This window comes from Sarcophilus harrisii, chromosome 4, assembly GCF_902635505.1.
Source record: "Sarcophilus harrisii chromosome 4, mSarHar1.11, whole genome shotgun sequence".
Lineage (NCBI taxonomy): Eukaryota > Metazoa > Chordata > Mammalia > Dasyuromorphia > Dasyuridae > Sarcophilus > Sarcophilus harrisii.
In genome coordinates, this window is record NC_045429.1 from 424,469,960 (window position 1) to 424,487,977 (window position 18,018).

At 40.7% G+C, this 18,018-nt stretch overlaps 2 protein-coding genes across 6 annotated transcripts in view; one reads left to right on the forward strand and one right to left on the reverse strand.

Annotated features, from left to right (window-relative positions):
- Window positions 1-1,571, forward strand: part of LOC100915258 (Golgi pH regulator) — a 37,108-nt gene extending 35,537 nt beyond the window's left edge. For 3 of the 4 annotated variants that reach the window (XM_031967412.1, XM_031967411.1, XM_031967414.1), the window contains 2 exons: window positions 722-787; window positions 931-1,571. In XM_031967412.1, the coding sequence (XP_031823272.1) occupies window positions 722-787; window positions 931-1,137 (273 nt within the window). In that variant the 3' untranslated portion in view covers window positions 1,138-1,571. The remainder of the gene's footprint in view (window positions 1-721; window positions 788-930) is intronic. The other variant, XM_031967413.1, reaches the window with a different exon arrangement.
- A 608-nt stretch (window positions 1,572-2,179) lies between these two features.
- The window catches only part of PDZK1 (PDZ domain containing 1), a 34,759-nt gene continuing 18,920 nt past the window's right edge, over window positions 2,180-18,018 (reverse strand). For both annotated transcript variants that reach the window (XM_003769857.4, XM_031967410.1), the window contains exons 2-9: window positions 17,310-17,521; window positions 16,503-16,731; window positions 13,988-14,124; window positions 11,787-11,982; window positions 9,730-9,926; window positions 4,331-4,549; window positions 3,444-3,734; window positions 2,180-2,670 (exon numbers count right to left, since the gene is read on the reverse strand). In XM_003769857.4, the coding sequence (XP_003769905.1) occupies window positions 2,620-2,670; window positions 3,444-3,734; window positions 4,331-4,549; window positions 9,730-9,926; window positions 11,787-11,982; window positions 13,988-14,124; window positions 16,503-16,731; window positions 17,310-17,519 (1,530 nt within the window). In that variant the 5' untranslated portion in view covers window positions 17,520-17,521 and the 3' untranslated portion in view covers window positions 2,180-2,619. The remainder of the gene's footprint in view (window positions 2,671-3,443; window positions 3,735-4,330; window positions 4,550-9,729; window positions 9,927-11,786; window positions 11,983-13,987; window positions 14,125-16,502; window positions 16,732-17,309; window positions 17,522-18,018) is intronic.

Consider the following 18,018-nt stretch of genomic DNA (forward strand, 5'->3'; position numbering starts at 1 on the left):
CAAGCAAGAAGTGACTATTTTACGTGGCCCTGTGGGAAAGCTAGTTAAGTTGCTTCTGGAGAAAATGGGGGAAGCTGGCTGCTTTCCTCTGATCAGTTTGGGAAGGCCACAGTGGAGGAGTTGAGCACTTAAGGAGCCATTAGAATGTTGGCAAAGAAATAAATTGTTGAGAGAATTTCCTCTCAGGCTTCCAAGGAGTAATAGGAGGGAGTTCCAGGAGCAAGGTGGCTAAGTAGGGGGTCCTAATAGAGCAGGAGATTCACTCAAGGGAAAAAGCTCTCTTCCTTGGAGTGTTAACTCTGAGACAGAGGTAGAGCAGAGACCCTGAATTTGTTTGGTGGTTCCCCTTCTACCATCAGTGATTTGGGCCAGCAGTTGTGAAGACAGCCATGTAGATAAAATGCTCAACTGTTAATTTGACCATTGACCACTCCTTTTTCTCAAGAGTTTCCCTGATAATGAGTTTACACCCCATCCTCTGAATTCTCCCCTAGGAGCCTATGCTCTTTTTGGCCCTCAGCTCTTTGGTGGTCATAAGGAAACAATGTGACACCTCTCACTGTCACTTGTAGGCTCCTTTGCTGTTCTTTGATGGCAGAGACAGGCTGAGGGTCTCCTATAAAGAGCCCTTTCACCTCGAGGGGCAACATCATTGATTCTCCAAGAATCTCCTTTTCGCCATAGTCATTTCTCATTTCTCTCTCTCCTTTTTTTTGGACAGTTCTTTTATGCCATTTCCAGCAGCAAGTCTTCCAACGTTATCGTCCTGCTCTTAGCACAGATCATGGTAAGTAGGTGGAGTGTCTTCATTTGGAAATAGTGAAAGCTGCCAGTGATGTTAACCCTCCCTAGGGGTTCTCTGCTGTGTCACCTGCAACTAGCCTCCCATCAAGGTGCTTCCTGGTCTGACTTGTGTTGTTTGATCTACAGGGCATGTATTTTGTCTCTTCAGTGCTTCTCATCCGAATGAGTATGCCCCTTGAATACCGCACCATAATCACTGAAGTCCTTGGAGAGCTGCAGTTTAACTTCTACCACCGCTGGTTTGATGTGATCTTCCTGGTCAGTGCTCTGTCCAGCATCCTCTTCCTTTACCTAGCGCACAAGCAAGCTCCTGAGAAACACATGACACCGTGAACAGAGAAGACTCGAGCCGGTCTCAAACTGCTGAGAGCCCAAGAGGCAAAGTCTGAATGTCAGAGACAAAGGGGACTGAGGGGGTTGGGTTTTTAGATAACAAGAATGCTGTGGTGATTTACACCGTCTCCAGCATTTCTGCAACTCTTCCCATAAGGAAACAGTGGTCATCTGTGTTATCAAGATTAGCAGGAGAGAGGACAAGCAGAGCCAATCTTCGGGCCACAGAACGTTTTGGGCCATGTGGTGCCCACACCAAAAAAAAATCAAAGGGAGTGGAGAGCAAAGGAAAAGACATACTGGAAAACCAAGGCAGAAGGGATTGCATTATCGCTATTCTTGAATGATTTTTTTGTTTGTATGTTTAAATTCTAATTTCATCAAGAACAAGAAAAGGAAAGTGGAAGTCATTAAAATCATAAAGTTTTTGCTTACACTGGTTTCAAGTTAGTCCTTACATCCTCCTTAGGAACATTTTGTCCAGGTAAGACCACAGGTAATGGGAACACAATTTGTGCTCACTGGAGTTGGAACCCCAGATTGAAATATGGAACACAAACCCCCTTCATAGAAAATATATTCACAGAGGCACATGCTGTGGGCTTGGAATTTCCTTTTCCTTGACCTAACAGTTTTGTGTTGATGTATCAGTGTGTCTTCTGTGTTAATCCCTAGGGGTCAACTGAAGGAAATCCCACCAGAGAAACAGCCTCTTTAAAGTCTTTTAGCTATACATCATTTGGATACAGGGCATTCATTTAGATTTAAATGTAGAGTGAACGATGAGAGATTAGAGGAGAGAAAATGGGATGAGGTTGTCAGAAGTCCTAGGATGAGGAAAGGGCATTAAAGCAAGGGAACACATGGTTTGAGTCCAGCTCTGCCACGACTGGTGTCCCATCTAGCTCAAAAAGGTGATTAGGCTGTGGCTTCCCATGAGAACCGTGCCTTAGGAAAACATTAGAGGTTCAAGAGGTTTAGCTGACATCCAAAACAAAGGAATTCTACCAAAGCACCTGAAAAGGAAAACACCACACGTGAGTCTCATATAAGGATTGCTGATGTTTATTCTTCATTGCACTCACAGATGCATAGCACACTATTCCTAAGAAAGGTTGATCTGGTTAGATTTCACAAATCTAATGCGTCTCCTCTACTAATTGCAAATCACCTTTGATGCTCAAGAGGCCCAGGCCTGTGCTCAGTCTTAATGCTACTCCTCTCTCTTACAATCACTTGAGAGAGGGAGATTGTGGGAATGAAAATGCCTCGTGTGTTCTGGCTTGCTCAATTAAGCACAAATGAATTGGCTGTCTACAGCCGTCCCTAAGATGGGCAGTAGGAAAAGACAAGAGGCTTCTGTCTGGCGCAGGTTCACAAGGAGTCCTTCCTCACCACGGGTAACAAACAGCTTGTTCTTTTAAAGAGGATTATTCCCGCCAAATTCTAGGACGTCCTAGTCAAAGCCAAGGCCTGGTGTGATCATAACTCGGTGTCTTCAGAGCTGGAAGACTGAGAGCCCGTGCTGTTGGCCTGTGCAGAAGGAAAGGACAAAAAAAAAAAATTGTTTTCAAATGATGCAATTTGAAAACCCTATGATCATCTTCAGAAACATCCCAATGAGCATAAACTAATCCAAAAGAAATTTCAATTCAAAAAGAAGCAAGAACCTTGAGCTCTGATCTTAGTTTTGCATCTGACTTCCTGTTTATCTTCAGGCCTTCCTCTTTAGAGACAAAAGGTCTGAGCATTAAATCTGGTATAATAGTATAGTTGTCTTCCCCTAAGAATATTATGGCTAAATTATTGAAGAAAATTGGTGCTTTCTTCTTAAGAGGCCTAGAATACAAAACCAACACACGCTTTTGTATTATGAACCTGAAATTTTGCTAAAGGATAATCTGGAGTCTGTGGTTTTGTGGAAGGAATATAGAATATGGGACAAGGATTCAGAAGACCCATAGTGGGAGACAGGACTAGGTCTTCCACCTCTCTGCTTTATGGTTGCCTCATTTAAATGTAGAGAATTGGACTAGGTAATTTTCCAGCTCGAAAATTCTGATTCAATAACTTACCTGCCTGTGAAAATTCCAGGGGGAAAAAATCACGTATGTGTATGACTTTGGACAATCACGGTTTCTCCCTGGATCTTCCTTCCCATTTGCAAAATGAGGGAGTTGATAGTCCTTCTACTCTGATATTCTGATTCTCTAAGGAGATTCATTTTCTTGATGGGAACTATAGGTTGGGAGTATACCCACTTAACTCAAAATCCCCATGGATTTCAAAAATGCAAGATCACTTACTCGTTCTTTTGTCACAGGCGAGTCTTTCTCTGGTGTGGCTGGTGACTCCTCTGTAGAATTAGGAGAGTCCTCCAATGGATCCGCCATGGAGGAAAGAATGGGTATTTTCTTAGCCAGAAAGTAATTGTAGGCCTTCTTTGCACAGACCAATAGAACGACACTCTTTCCGCTGATCTGGATTTTCTCCACTACACCCTCATAAGGTTCATCCATCACATTCACCCCATTCACTTCAATGATGTAGTCGTCATCTTCTAGACCAGCTAGGGCAGCCGGGCTGCCCTTCTGTACCTGTGAACAGAAGCTCCAAGTGAATTCTGCATTTGTAGTACAAGAAGATACATTACACTTGCCTCCTTACTTAGGACAAATGTTGAGGATGGGAAGTTTTTAGCCTGCTGTTAATTCATATTTTTCTCAGCTTTCCATATTCTACCCACCAGAGTCATGCCTCACACCAATAGTATAAGAAACGTTGCACACTCTACTGTATGTAACCTTTGGTGGGAATCATGGGATTCCCAGACCTTTCTCTTCCAAGAGAGTCATCTATAATGTTGCATTCTCCCATGGGGCGAGTTGCGTAACAGGACAGAGAGGCAACTCCCTCAAGACATGGTTGTAAGTGAGGAACAGAAAACAGCAAGCAGATCAATCCCTATCCCAGTTGTTATTGGGCCTCCTTAGGTTGAGAAAGGGCCTTGTTAACCTCTTATAAAGATGAACTGGATTTATTTGGTGAGAATGAGAATTCACTTTCTATGAGGAAATGTCATGTTCTTGGTACCCCACTGACAGCTATGCACTAACCATGATGGTGATCAGGAACCTAATTACACTTTCTCTGCCACCTAGTGCACTAGTGTATTTGACCTAGGTAGTCTTACCTCTTTGATGAAGGAACCGGGCTGATCCCGAACAGCATTTAAGTGGAAACCATAGCCTTGTGGGCCCTTGACCAGCCGGCAGAGCTTGGGCTTGTAAGTCACTTTCTCAGAGGAAGCTGGGCCGGCGGCCATGGGAGAAGGAACAGCAGGAACCTCTTTGACCGTACCGTTAGGCAACACTTGATTTTGAAGGTAGTAGAGAAATGGAGAAAACTGAGCCTTTGAAAAGAGAAATGCACATTTGACTTATTGGAAAGCTGTTGGGCTTTGTGACAGGAATGTGTGTAGCTCAATAGCTAAAACAGTACATTCATTCCATTCCCTTGGGTTCCCCAAACTCAGGACTGTGGGCTGAAAACTTCACTGATTCACAACCAGAAAAATATTGGTAGGAACTAGGTGGTAAAGTATGAGTAAATGTGTGTGTGCGTGGGGGGGAGGGGGAGTGTATAATTTATACATCTGGACAGAAGTGAAAAAAGAAAAATCTGTTAGAGAAATGGATATACCACTATACCAGTGGCTCAAGTTTTTTCTCCTATTTATAGGAGTGTTTGCACACTCCTAGTATCCTAGTTTGCAGTACTCTTATTTTTGAGATGATGGTAAACAAGTCACTGACAAACCCTTTGTGCCTCAATTAGTGTCATCTCCAAAATGGGCAGAATATGAGTCTTCCAAATCCTTAGAGGACTTCTGAGAATTAGGGAGCTAATACCTATCAAAGTTCTTGTTTATGAAAGAAAGCAAAACACTGAGAAGAGACACTACTTCTCTACCACTGAGTCATTTTGGAAGGCTCAGGTCTGCTAGAAAAGAGTCCATCCATCCACACCAAGTTTTAAGAAGAGTCAGTCTAGACTCAGAGGCAACATGCAAACAACTAAGCATAAACAAGCTATAATAAGATCAGTTTGAATCAACAGAGAAAGAGGACTGGTATTAGGGGAAATCAGAAAAGGCTTGTAGAAGGAGAGATTCCGGCTCCTAAAGCATATCCCTAGGGGTATTCCTTTAAACCCATTTATCAGCATTATTTGCATATGATTGCTTAATCAGTTATGAGTAATGAATTGTCATCTGTATCTTGACTACAGTGCTATGTTGAAAGACCATCAGATGCCTTGATGAAATCTTAATACAGATTTACTTTGCTTTTCTCTGCTATCCTCTAACAGCCCCATCCAAAAAAAAAATAAAAGATTAGTTTGACTTATTTTCATTGAATACACAAACTCCTCGTTAATCAGTCTTTCCTCCTCCTTCACCAACTCTCATTTAACAACGTCTAATAAAATTTTGTAGAGAATCAACATCAAGCTCACCAGTCCATTTCTGAAAGAATGGGCATTGATTGTAGAACTGCAAAGGTCATCTGGCTGAACCTGCTCATTTTACAAATGAAAGGACTGAGGCTTAGTGAGATAAAAAGCTGCTCAAGCTACTAGTTCCCCTTTTTTTTTTAATCAGTATATTTGCTCATCTTCCAGCTCCTCTACTCCTCCCACAAAGACAATATTGGTTCTTTGCTCACATCCATAAGGCTGGGTTTTCCACAGTACTCTGAATTGTAATTCATCTAGTCCTAAAACCTGGACTCATTTAAGCAGTTTGCATGCTATCTCTTCATCTATTTTGAACTCAAGTTTTCTCCCAGTGATCTCTCCTTTTCAGTTTGAAGATTCCTCCTTGATGGAGGACACTCATAATTAGATATTCTGTCTGCTTCCTCCAGTTAACATTAAATCATACCCAGTAAAGACGAGCAGCCAGTATTAGCCAATGAGAGAGAGAGGAGGTAAGAAAGCTGGGAGTCTTGGGCATTCTCCAGCAAGATCTCACAGTAAACAATCACTGTTGCCGTTACTGTTCACCACTGGGGCGGCAGTTATCTGATAATTCTTAATTACAGCCAACAGAGCCAGGTAGCAGCAGATAATTTCAGAGCCTCCTTTTAACAAAGCCCTGGTTGCTGCAGCCACGTGAAGGGAGCAGGCAGTTTCCAAAGAAAAGTCATGGCAAGGAGTTATTAGGAGAAACCATAAATAGCATGATCAGAATTCCGATAGGCACAAAGAGCAAAGAAACTGTCATTTGCAAGCTTAGCACGTACTGTGCCAGACTCGTCTCTGCTAGAAGACTGAAGAAATGCTACTCTGGCTTATTAAAGAGGAAACGTTTGCAATGCTCAGTCCAGTGGCCTTCGTCCTTATTTGACTTTTCTTCACTTTTCCATAGTGCAGGATGCCCTTTCCTCCTAGAAATCCTCCATTGCCTAGGTTTCCATGGAGGTTTGCTTCTCCTCCTCCCTATCTGTCTCTGGCACCCCCCAAGGCCCTATTCTGGGTCCTCTTCTCACTCTTCTGTGTTGATCTCTCGGTTATAATGAGTTCAAATGCCATGTTCATGCCAGTGACTCGTATAGGTCAACCCATTTATATTGTGATGAATCTTATGATCTCATCAGTTTAGGAGTTTCCATCAATGATAGGGATTACAAACCATCCTTTTTCATACACTTCCAAAAGTTCATCATAGGAAGTCCATTCAACATGCTAGAAGCCTCCTTTGCTTTTTCCCAACATCATGAAGGTACCAGTGGAAAATGGCCCTCTCCCTGTCTCTCTTATCTCATAGCCAGCCCACTTTCTCTTCCTGTGATGCAATTCCTTGTTTTTATCCTTTACTTTTATTCTTCTTTGGAGCTCCTTTGGTTATTTATTGCAGCCTATTCGCACCCACCATATATTTTTCATTGCCTTTATGTAATACTTGTGAAGTCAGTGGTATGGCCCACCTCACTGTTATGTAGCACTGTTAGTACTGGAAGGAAAATCTTTGCTTAAAAGTGTGGGGCTATTTAAAATGGCTTTTGCCAGTTTCCTTCAAATAATCCCACCCATTCTCATCCTTTCCAGTTACGCACAGTCCATCTCTACTCTCTAACTCAAATACACATACCGTGGATAAGCTCTTTTAAGTGTTCATCCAAATGTGTGTTGAGGTTTGGGAAATAGACAATCTTCCTTTACTTTGTCTTTCCTGTATGGATGAACAGGCCAGACTCCTTTGAGTGATCACAGATCTCCAGGAGGTTCTGCACCATCTTGGGACTTAATAAGGTCAGTATAATGTGAACCACAAACAGGAGCAGCATCCATAAACATCCCTGTCCGCTCAGTCTCCTTCACCTGTGCTCTCTGCTACATCTTCCTTGTCACAGTGGTGATATCTTTGGTGAATACATGTCTCACCTGGTGTTTATTATCAGACAGTCATCTTCCAAGTAATTCTGAATGACCTCATTGTATGAATGGGAGTCACTTGGCTGCAAAGGAGCCCCTAAGTCAGCATTTTGTTCTACTGAATCAAATGCCTTTTTTTAATGCATAATGGGATCTTATATTTTTCCATATCTTTTACTTAATTGTGAGATAGAAACAAAATCCTTATAACAATTAAGCAAAAAAAATTACTTCTCTGTCCATGTCCATGTCCAAGGAATATGTCCCATTCTGTACCTTGAATCTATTACCTCTGAGCAAGTATTATTGTTGGCCCTCTGGAAACATGGCTGGTCATTAAAAGATAGCTATTTTTCCCAGGAAATACATGTTTTTGCAATCCTTTATTCCTGGAGAAGAGTACATCATCATAATAACCAGCATCTATAGCACTTGACATATGTTGCCTCACTTTATCTTCACAACTATCTTGTGAGGTAGATGCGATTTTTGTCCCCACTTTACAGAAAGCAGTTAAGTGACCTGCCTAGAATCATGGAGCTAACACATATCTCAGGAAAGATTTTAACTTAAGAAAGCCTTCCTGATTCCAACACACTCCCCACTGGACAACCCAGCTGTCCAATAGTTATTATTATATCCCTAAAAGTCAAATCTAATTATCTGGCATCCGTTCTCTTATAAAGCTCCTGCCTTCAATTGATCACAGTGATGAAAGTACCCCCCTTAAGCCCTTCCATTTCTGACATTTTCTGGGTTCCTTCCTGACATATTCAGTCACACATGTTTATTATTACAAATGAAACAAAACAAAATACATTAATCACCATTAGTGGGTCTTAGGACCCTAGAAAGTCAGCACACCACTGACTGGCCCTCTGGGGAACCCCTAAACAAGGAATTAGCCCCCAAAGAAGATTATGAAAAGCCACACTCCCCAACCCACTACTTCTTTGCAAAGGCGGAGATGACTATGAGTGTAAAAGACGACATATAATATCTGATTTTTTTTATTATGTTCATTAGTTTTGCTAAGCTGTTTTTCCCATTTTTTAGGGTTTTGTTTTTTTTTTAAACAAGTGACTACTTCCTGAGAGGGAAGAATACAGTAGGAAATGTAGGAGAAGTAAAGACAAAAGTTATCTATAAAAGCTTACTTTAAAAGTAACTAAAATAATTGAAAAGAACTTCATGTCACCTCCATTCTAAAATGAGGTATCAGAATAAGAGAAGTGGAAATTTGCAGTTTTATATATGGGACAGCTAGATGGTACAGTAGATAGTGAACTAGGCCTGGAGTCAGAATTGTCTTCCTAAATTCAAATCTGATCTCTGACATTTACTAGCTGTGTGACCTTAGACAAGTCACTTAACCCTGTGGGCCTCAGTTTCCCCATTTGCAAAAAAATGACCTAGAGATAGAAATGGCAAACTACTCCAGTATTGCTGCCAAGAAAACCCCAAATGAAGTCACAAAGAGCTAGACACAACTGAATACAACAACAAGAATAACCACGAGGATCATTTGGCCTAATTACATTATTTTACAGAAGAAAAATCAGAGTCCCAGATAAGCTAAGTGCCTTATTTCAGCTATAAGCTTCTAAAATCATGACCAATAACAAAATTAAACCTAAACCATCAATTGGGCCTTTGGGTCTTTTTTCTCCCCAAGATTTTCAAAGTCACTAGAAATACCCTGTAGTTGTCTTCTAACACCATCATTCACCTGTGAACTTATAAGAGTGAGTAGGTTCACATAAAAGAGCAACAATCAGTGGATCTGATGGGGACCTCTGCCATTTCTAATCCACTTGTTCTGAGAAGAAAGAATAATTCCATATCTGTCCTAAGCAGCAAGGAACCATGGGGTTAAACACCCACCAGAAGCCTCCTTCTCAAACTAAAGAATGGCTCCAGTGCTCCATCACCTTTGGTAGAATGCTTCAAAGAGCCCACCCTCAGGAAAAAGAACCGGGTCTCTGCCATATAGTCCCTATGCCACTGGATTTCTCTCCTTTTCCTTTATCATGTTCTTCCATTAGTCACAGGGAAGGCACAGTCATTCAGGGGAATTGAGAAAAGTTTCTAAAGGGATGAGATGAAAACTATGAAGCAAGTATTGTTCCTGGACCATTATCTTCTGTAACTTACCAGTCTATAAATGGCATCGGTCTCCTTGTCCACCACCAGGAGGGAGGTCTGATCTCCACCCTTTTTAATCTTCTCCACGATGCTGTCATGATCCAGATTTTCCACTGACTCTCCATTGACAGCAACAAGCAGGTCATTATTCTTCAGACCGGCTGCTTCTGCTGGGCTTCCAGAATCTATATCTTTGATGATCTGACCTATTCCCCATAAATCAAATGATCAGAAAGGTTCTTCTCTTTCTGGGGAAATGCTCTAACTTTGGGGATGATGAGAGTATAGAGAAGAATAGAGAAGGATGAAAGGGCTCTCTGCATTATTTCTTAAACTGTCACAGTTTGAGATTTTCAGTGATAAAATCTAGTCCCTCCTTCCATCTACTCATTCCAAATTAGGGAAGCACAGAAGTGTAATGCCCTCAGGAAATGCCCATCCTTCCTGTCATTCCTGGGGGAACTCTGCAGAATGGGGAAGGACATGTAACCTTTATCTCTGCTCAGAATTCTCACAATGAGACAGTAGGCTTAACCTTAATAATGAAAGATACTGTGGAGGTAAAAAAGTGTTGAGGTGGAAAACTTCAATTACATCCTATTACTTTGTGTGCTTTAAATCTCTAAACAATTCAAGAAGGCGGTCATTACCATGCTCATTTTACAAGTGGTTAAGCTGAGACATGGAAACACTTGATGATGGACCCAAGTCATAGAGCAAAGAATGATCATGCTCCATTACCTCCCATCCAATTCTTTATTCCCAACATCCTTCAACCCTCCCCACCCCAAAGTTCCAACCAAAAGTCACCTTCTGGAATGCCTGCTACATAGACAACCAACTTCCCCTTTATCCTAAATCTTTTCCTCTTCCATTTCTTCAGTCTTCTATAATGGAAACTTTGCTCTCCCAGATAACATGATCTCCTTGGCCACCCATTCAAGTACTGATCACACCTTCACTCATTCCCCTGGGTTCACTGGTCAAGGCAGGGGAGCTGGAATACTCAACACTGGTATTTCAGTTTCTCCCCCTGCTTCTATTACTCTGTAACCTTTCTTCCTTGGAAATTGACTCAATTCATATCTACCCTCCAATCAAAATCTTGGTACTTCTCATCTACAGACCTCCCTTATGTAGGTTAGTGTCCAATTCACAATTTTTCTTTCCTCTCCAACTCCTGCCATTATATTAGGGACTTCAGAATACTGAATTTCCCTCAAGCTTCCTTATCTCACTCAGTTCCCTAACCTACTCAATTTCCACGATCTAACTTCACTACACAAAAAGATGGTCAAGAATTAGAGGTGGGACTGGAATCTCCATCTTCCTGATTCCAAATCCAGCATTCCAGTCACTATACTATACCTTTCTCTCCCATAAACACATAGAAGGTACCTAATGAATGCTTAATGAATTAGCTTAAATTGATAGTAATGGTCTCATACTAGGGGACTTCAAGATACACTTTGACTCCTCCTGAAATGCCTTAACCATTTAGCTCCTCAACCTACTCACTTCTCACAATCCACTCGTCTACCCCACCTCAGTCACACACGAAGATGGTCATACCTTTGTTCTTGCCATCACTAACAAACATACCATGTCTTCATATCCAAAAATTCTAAAATCGTCCTATCTGGCCACCATTTATTGACTTTCTATTCATTTTTCTGTCTTCTGGTACCAAACTGAAGAGTACTTCACCCATTCCATGACCTCTAATCCCTTAATTCTTCAATTTTCTCTCAAACTATCTTCCCTGCACTTGCCACTCTTCTTTTTCCTATCTTGACCCTATGGTGAACATTCAGCTCTGTATTATCCTATTTTCTTGAGTCCATATCCCCCCTTATTTTGCCAATCAAGACCTCCTAACCCTCAGTCTTGGATAACTCACAACATCCACTGTGATAGTGATCCCTAGTATTGGACCCTACCCTGATCTAAGGATTATTCAAGCTGCCCTCAGAGAGTGTCCCCATATTGCCTGACACAACTCGGGTGCCAGAACTTGACAGAGAAAAATCAGATGGTTGAGCATAAGAATCTTGGACACTTCTTACCTTTCTGCCCTGGGCCTACTCTCAGATAAAACCCATAGCCATCTCTTCCTTTGGTCATGTCCACAACCCGGGGCTTGTGAGGAAGCAGCACCAGACTAGCTGTCTCTCTTTTTACTTTAATTTTATGATCATTGTAGTACTTGTCCATGTCCTTGTCTATCAGCAAAAACATAATTTGGCTTCCAGCCTTCTTCACCTGTAGAAGCAAATGAAAGAGAAAGTTATGTCCCCATGGACTGACACTCTAAATGTACAGACACAGTTTACACAGACACAGTCCTAGGACTATCTTCCAAGTTAGGGAATAAATAAATCCCTTATTCCAGCCTTTGTGATTTAGAGATGCTGGTGTTATAAAGGACAGAAACTGAAATCAGAGACTTCAAATCCTAATTCAAATCCTGAATTCAATTTGTATTCAATTGCTAATTGGCTATGTGTTCCCAAATCAATTTTAGGCAATCTCAGTCTGGAGCGTATAGGATGATATTTGTGAAGTGCCTGGCTTAAAGTAGGAATTTAGTGAGTGCTTATCTCCTCCCTTTGCTCCTCCCATCTTTGAGGTCAATCGACAAATATTTATGGTGTCTACTCCAAAGGCACCTGCTGACCCCGGGAGATAGAAAGAAAGGCAAAACCTGACCTTAACAAGCTCACAATCTAACATCTGCTTGCAGACGAAATATAGAGGACAGATTAGAAGGGACCTGTGGAGGGAGGGGTCCCTGGCTTTGGGCACTGCTATGTTCTCCTACTCTCCTTTTGCCTCTTGGCTCTACACCTTCTACCTTCCTCCCAAATTTTCTTTTTTTTATTTTTCAGTTAATTTTCAGTTAACCTGTAATTCAGGTTACAGTCCTCATGCAAAGATTAAAAAAAAATTGTTCTGATTAGAGCAGATTAGAAATATAGAGGTCAGTACGAAAAAGGTCAACATGAAAAGGTCAATATCAAATGACCAGAAGACATGCTGGAAGAAGGAAAAGTTAACCATAACAATCACCTTGTAAAATCCTAGATTCTTAGGAATTTAGCCAAATCCTCAGTTCTTAGCTAAGATCCTGCCTTCTATGGAAGTGCCAGACCCCCTTAATGCTAGGGCCTTAAGTCCAATTTACTATCCTATATATTTCTTGTTGAGAGGAGCTAGGTAAGAGCCATAGCACATACAGCCTCAGGTCAGGAAGATTCATCTTCTTGAGTTCAACTCTCACCTCAGACATTTATTATTAGCTGTATGACCCTGGACAAATCACTTAACCATGTCTTAACCTTAGTTCCTCATCTGTAAAATGGACTGGAGAAGGAAATGACAAGGCTCTCCAATATCTTTATTAAGAAATCCCCATTGGGGTCACAAACAGACAAATGATAAAAATGACTCAACAACCAACATCTATTTCTACATAGTTGTTTACATGTAGTCTATCCCATTTGATTTTAAGTTCCTTGAAGTCAGGCTTTGTTTTTGCCTTTTCTTGTCATTCCAATGACTCACAAAGTGCCTGGCATTAGTAGGCACTTAGTAAGAGTTTATTGATTCAGCTTGACTTGACTAGATTCTCCTTGGATTTTATACGAATTATATGAGTTTTTTAGATTTTCAGGGATCAATTTGACCTACTATTTTAATATGTATTGAATTCTCAAATCAGAATGAATTGGGGAATCTAGGATACTCCTCCAACATCCAGCTAAATGAAATTAAAGTTATCTCCCAATAGATACTTTACAGAATACATCTCTCAAGGAAATAAAAAAAATAATAATAATTAAGGTATCATGTAACTCCTGTGCTTTCACTGACTACTATTATAAACTTGGGTATGTGTCCTCATAGGATTTTGGTCCCAGAGCTGGAGATAGAAAAGGGAAATACAGAAGGAATTTGGCCAATGACTTGCCATGAAGGTGTCTGCAAAGCAGCAATGTGGTGGATCTGGTCGATTTCTAAGGAATTCTCACCAGTCAAAAAACTCTGGGCATCAGGGAAAGGTCCCATGGACCCAAAATGATATGGAACTGGCCAAATATCTTATTCCAGGTTACTTTTCTATGTTACTAATCAGTCTGTCCCTTGATGGCATAAAAATTCCTTATTATTTAATCCATTCTGGTTGACATCTTTCTTTCAAGTCCTGTCACCAGTGCAAAGAGGAGATAAAAGTAGCAAATACTAACTCAGCAAAACTGGGCAATACCTTTTCCACCACCTCCTCATGACTGGCATTTTCCACATTCTCCCCATTCACTTCAATCAGACGATCTTCAGATTGCACACCAGCCTTTGAAGCCACACCCTGGGGAATCAAGTCAGTCATATATACTCCCTTTTTACCTAAAATAGAGGTAGGGGAAAGAAAGGAAGACAATTCATTCCAGGCAGCAGTGGGGTACAACTCTGGTTCACCAACACCTTGAAGTCCTAACATCTGAAAATGAAGAGACTTCACTTTAAAAAGTTAAATCACAATTTCACATCTTTTAACATTAAGGTTAAGCTACTCTTTCTTAGCAAAAAGAACAAAACTTATACAAAACAGTACAATGCTTAGAACCCTGCACAGAAGGGACAATCAAATATTCATTGATTTGCTCCTAATTCCTGATCCTCTCTAAAATACAAGTGGCTTGTAATTAAGAATCTTATGACTAGAAAACAGAATGCACTGAACAAAGATGCTTAATCCCTGTATTGCACATTTCCCAGTTTTCCTTCTACCTCCTTAGTCTCCTTTGCAGGATCATTCATATCATGCTCATTAACAATGACTGTTCCCCCAAGGTTTTGTCATGGGCCCATTTCTATTATCCTTCTATACTATTCCAATTGGTGATCTCATTAGCTTCTCATGGGTCCAATTATTTTCTTCGTTCAGATGGTTCCAAAATCTATATATCAGTTCCAGTCTGTCTCCTAAACTTTACTCCAGCATCATCATTTACCTTTTGGACACGTTGAATAAGAGTCTTTTAGGCAACTCAAACTCAGTATATCCAAAATAAAACTTACTTTCTCCCAAAATTCTCCCCTCATTCTAACTTTCTTATTAGGTGTGATGGACATGAACATCCTCCCAGTTACTTGATCTCAAAATCATGATCTTTATCATCCTTGACTGCTCACTCTCAATCATTCGCCTCACATATGCAATCTCTTACTAGAACTTGTTACTACTTTGACATCTCCCATATATGTCTACTCACATACATCCCATAATGTCTATTCATTTTAATGAGTTCTTGGATCTATCAACACTTAAGTCACAAGAGGAACATAGAAAGTGTGTTGACAAATCAATCAACATTATAAACTACAAAAACACGATTGTTGCTGATGGATCAATCAACACTATAAACTACCTCTCAAAAATACAATTATTGTTGTTGTTGGGGCCAGGAAGGTCATCTTTCTGAAGTGTATTATGATGGAATTGGTTAAAAACGTATTTCTATAAGGCTGACAAAAAGCCCACCAAGTAGATGCCAGCCAACCCCAAAGTCTCTCATCTAGGAAGCACCCTGCCCATTGATTAACCAAGAAATTGAAAACTAAATCAAAAAAGTTCTCTGAGAAGCTACACAGACACAAACCCAACAGCCAGAGGCGTGTCATTCCTTATGAACAAAGATTTCTGTGGGTATTAAAATGTAGCAAAAACCTAGAACTATGAAGCAAAGCATAGTCTTCAGGTGGAGATTTTGGGGAAAGGATGGTCTTTTCTGGCCAACATGCATCAGTCACTGATACCACTGACAACAAGGTGAAAGAGACATATCTTTCTGCCAATATCCTTCAGCTGATAAATGTGTGATGTGTGTGCTGCCCACTAGAGTCATTTTAACAAATCAAAATGGTGTTGAATATGAAAAAATAATAAAACTCAGTTTGTATTCAGCCTTTTGCTTATTAAAGCTAATTTAAGTTTCATATTAATATATGCTAAGATTCACTAATAAGTCTAGTTAAATAGACATTTGATTTACAACAAATACCATATAATCTACTAATCTGAATATAATTGGACATTAACCATGAAGCCTACCCACAAATGTTTTTATGAAATAATTGGTTAGGGAGGGATTCAGGATCTGTGACTATAAAAAAATAGGAGTTTTCCCTTTATGGAAGAAGTTAACTATCCCTTAAGGAGATCAAATCTGCAACCTGGAGCCTATTAATATCATGTTTCAATCTCTTTCATCTATTGACATGAGCTGACGAGCCCAGACACTGCAACATTACCAGATTTTGCCCAAAAGACAATGTGCCAATCTTATTTCCATAAAAAGTAAAGTACACTAATCTAGTATAAGCGTATATATGTACATAAGAGGGAAAGAAATAGAAAAAATATATTGCTGGCCAAGAAATGACTGTCCTAATCGCCCACTCTCCTAAAATGGTTACAGAGGAGAAACCAGTCTTCCCTAAAGAGATGGAACATAAACCATTCAGTTATATTCAAGTCAGGGAACCTCCAAGAGAAAGGGTCCTAAGGTAATTAATAACCTCCTAGAAAAACAGAACTAGAAGGGACCATTGAGAATCCAAGTATTTGTTCTCTTTTAAAGTCTCCCAGGAAGGAAACAGTTATCAGATAATTAAATCACCAAACTAACAGAAGAGCAAGTGTGAAGAATGTTTTTCTACCTGAGAAATCCAGGAAGCATAACAAAAGTTCCCCAAACCAGGCTCCGGCTCAGCGCACTCACCTTGCACAGTTTTCAAAGAGAAGCCATAACTGCTTCCTTCCTTTACCAGGTAACACAGGCGGGGCTGGCTCCCTGCACCTGCTACCCCATTCATTACTGGGGGTGACTCCTTATGGCTCTGACTCAGTTCCTTCAGGCTTGTCCCTTTTTTTATTGCTTGTTCATAAGACACTCCATCCAGAACCAGGAATGTCACTGAATTCCCACTTTTCTTGACCAGATCCACAACCTGAGATGAAGAAGAGATTCAGTGAGCAACCAAGAACAAACCTTTCTTTGAGACACTCAGGTCCTCATTCTACATGCATTTTCCTCGTCCTTGCTTGTGCCTTTCCTACCCCCCAAGTAGCAAACAGATGGGATTATCCCTAAAGATACAAAATCAAAGTTCAGCCTAGCAGAGCTTTTTTGGTCCTGAGAGGCCGTAGCAAATATGAGACAATTCCCAGAGAAGCCCTCCTAGAGGAGAACCATTCTTGAGTATCTAGTCTATTCAGTGGTTATGGTCTTAAAGCGTATCTAAAATTTAGTGGGGGAGGAAAGTTGTTTGTGAGTCTAGGTATGAGCTTTGGGATTCTTGGTAAAAGCAGGAACTCTTGGGTGGGGAAGCAGCTTTAACTATAATGCTTTGGAGATCTCTAGGAGGGGGGAGAGAGAAAGCTGCCTCGAATGACTGATGGAGACACAGGACAGAAACATAATTCCTCATCAGAACAAGAACTCTGGGGGCAGGGAATGCATTACTCAAGGTTATTAGCTCACAGGTTAAGAATGGAGAGAATAGGAATCCCTATATGTCTCATTCACCTTCAAGTGTTCTTCTTTGTCCACATACACTCCGTTGATACAGAGGACACGGTCGCCATCTCTGAGGCCGGCTTTCTCAGCTGGGCTGCCCTGTTCTACCACACGAACTAGGTGACCCTCAGTGTCCTTCTCAATCCGGAGGAAGAAGCCATAGCTTTGCCCATCTTGTTTGGAAAGTTTACATTCTCGAGGTGTGATAGTAGAGGCCATGTCTGTTCAGAAGAAGGGAGAAGAAGAAAATAAGTTGATTATGGCAGCCAGGTGATACCATAGTGCACAGAGCCCTGGACCTGAAGTCAGGAAGGTTAGCATTCAAGTTTAACTTCAGACACTAGCTGTTTGACCCTGGGCAAGTCTGAGTTTTTTCATCTATAAAATGGGAATAATAATAGCACCTACTTCCCAGTATTCTAGTAAGGATAAAATAATATTTGTAAATTAATTGTAATTTAAATTGTAATTGTAAATTAAATAAATTTATAAATTATTTCCTAAAGTGAAATTTTATTATTATCTACTACTTAATTTCCCCAGAGCTAATCTACATGACACCCTCTTGTTGCCAACACGAGGACATGTAGAAGGTGTGGAGAGAACCCTCTCCTCTAAGCCTGGGATTTTGGCTCAGCCCTCAAATTTAAGCAAATAGAATTTGGTAAAGAGTTACTAGAGTTTGGAAGGCCTCCTCCTGTAATCTACAGTAACCTTT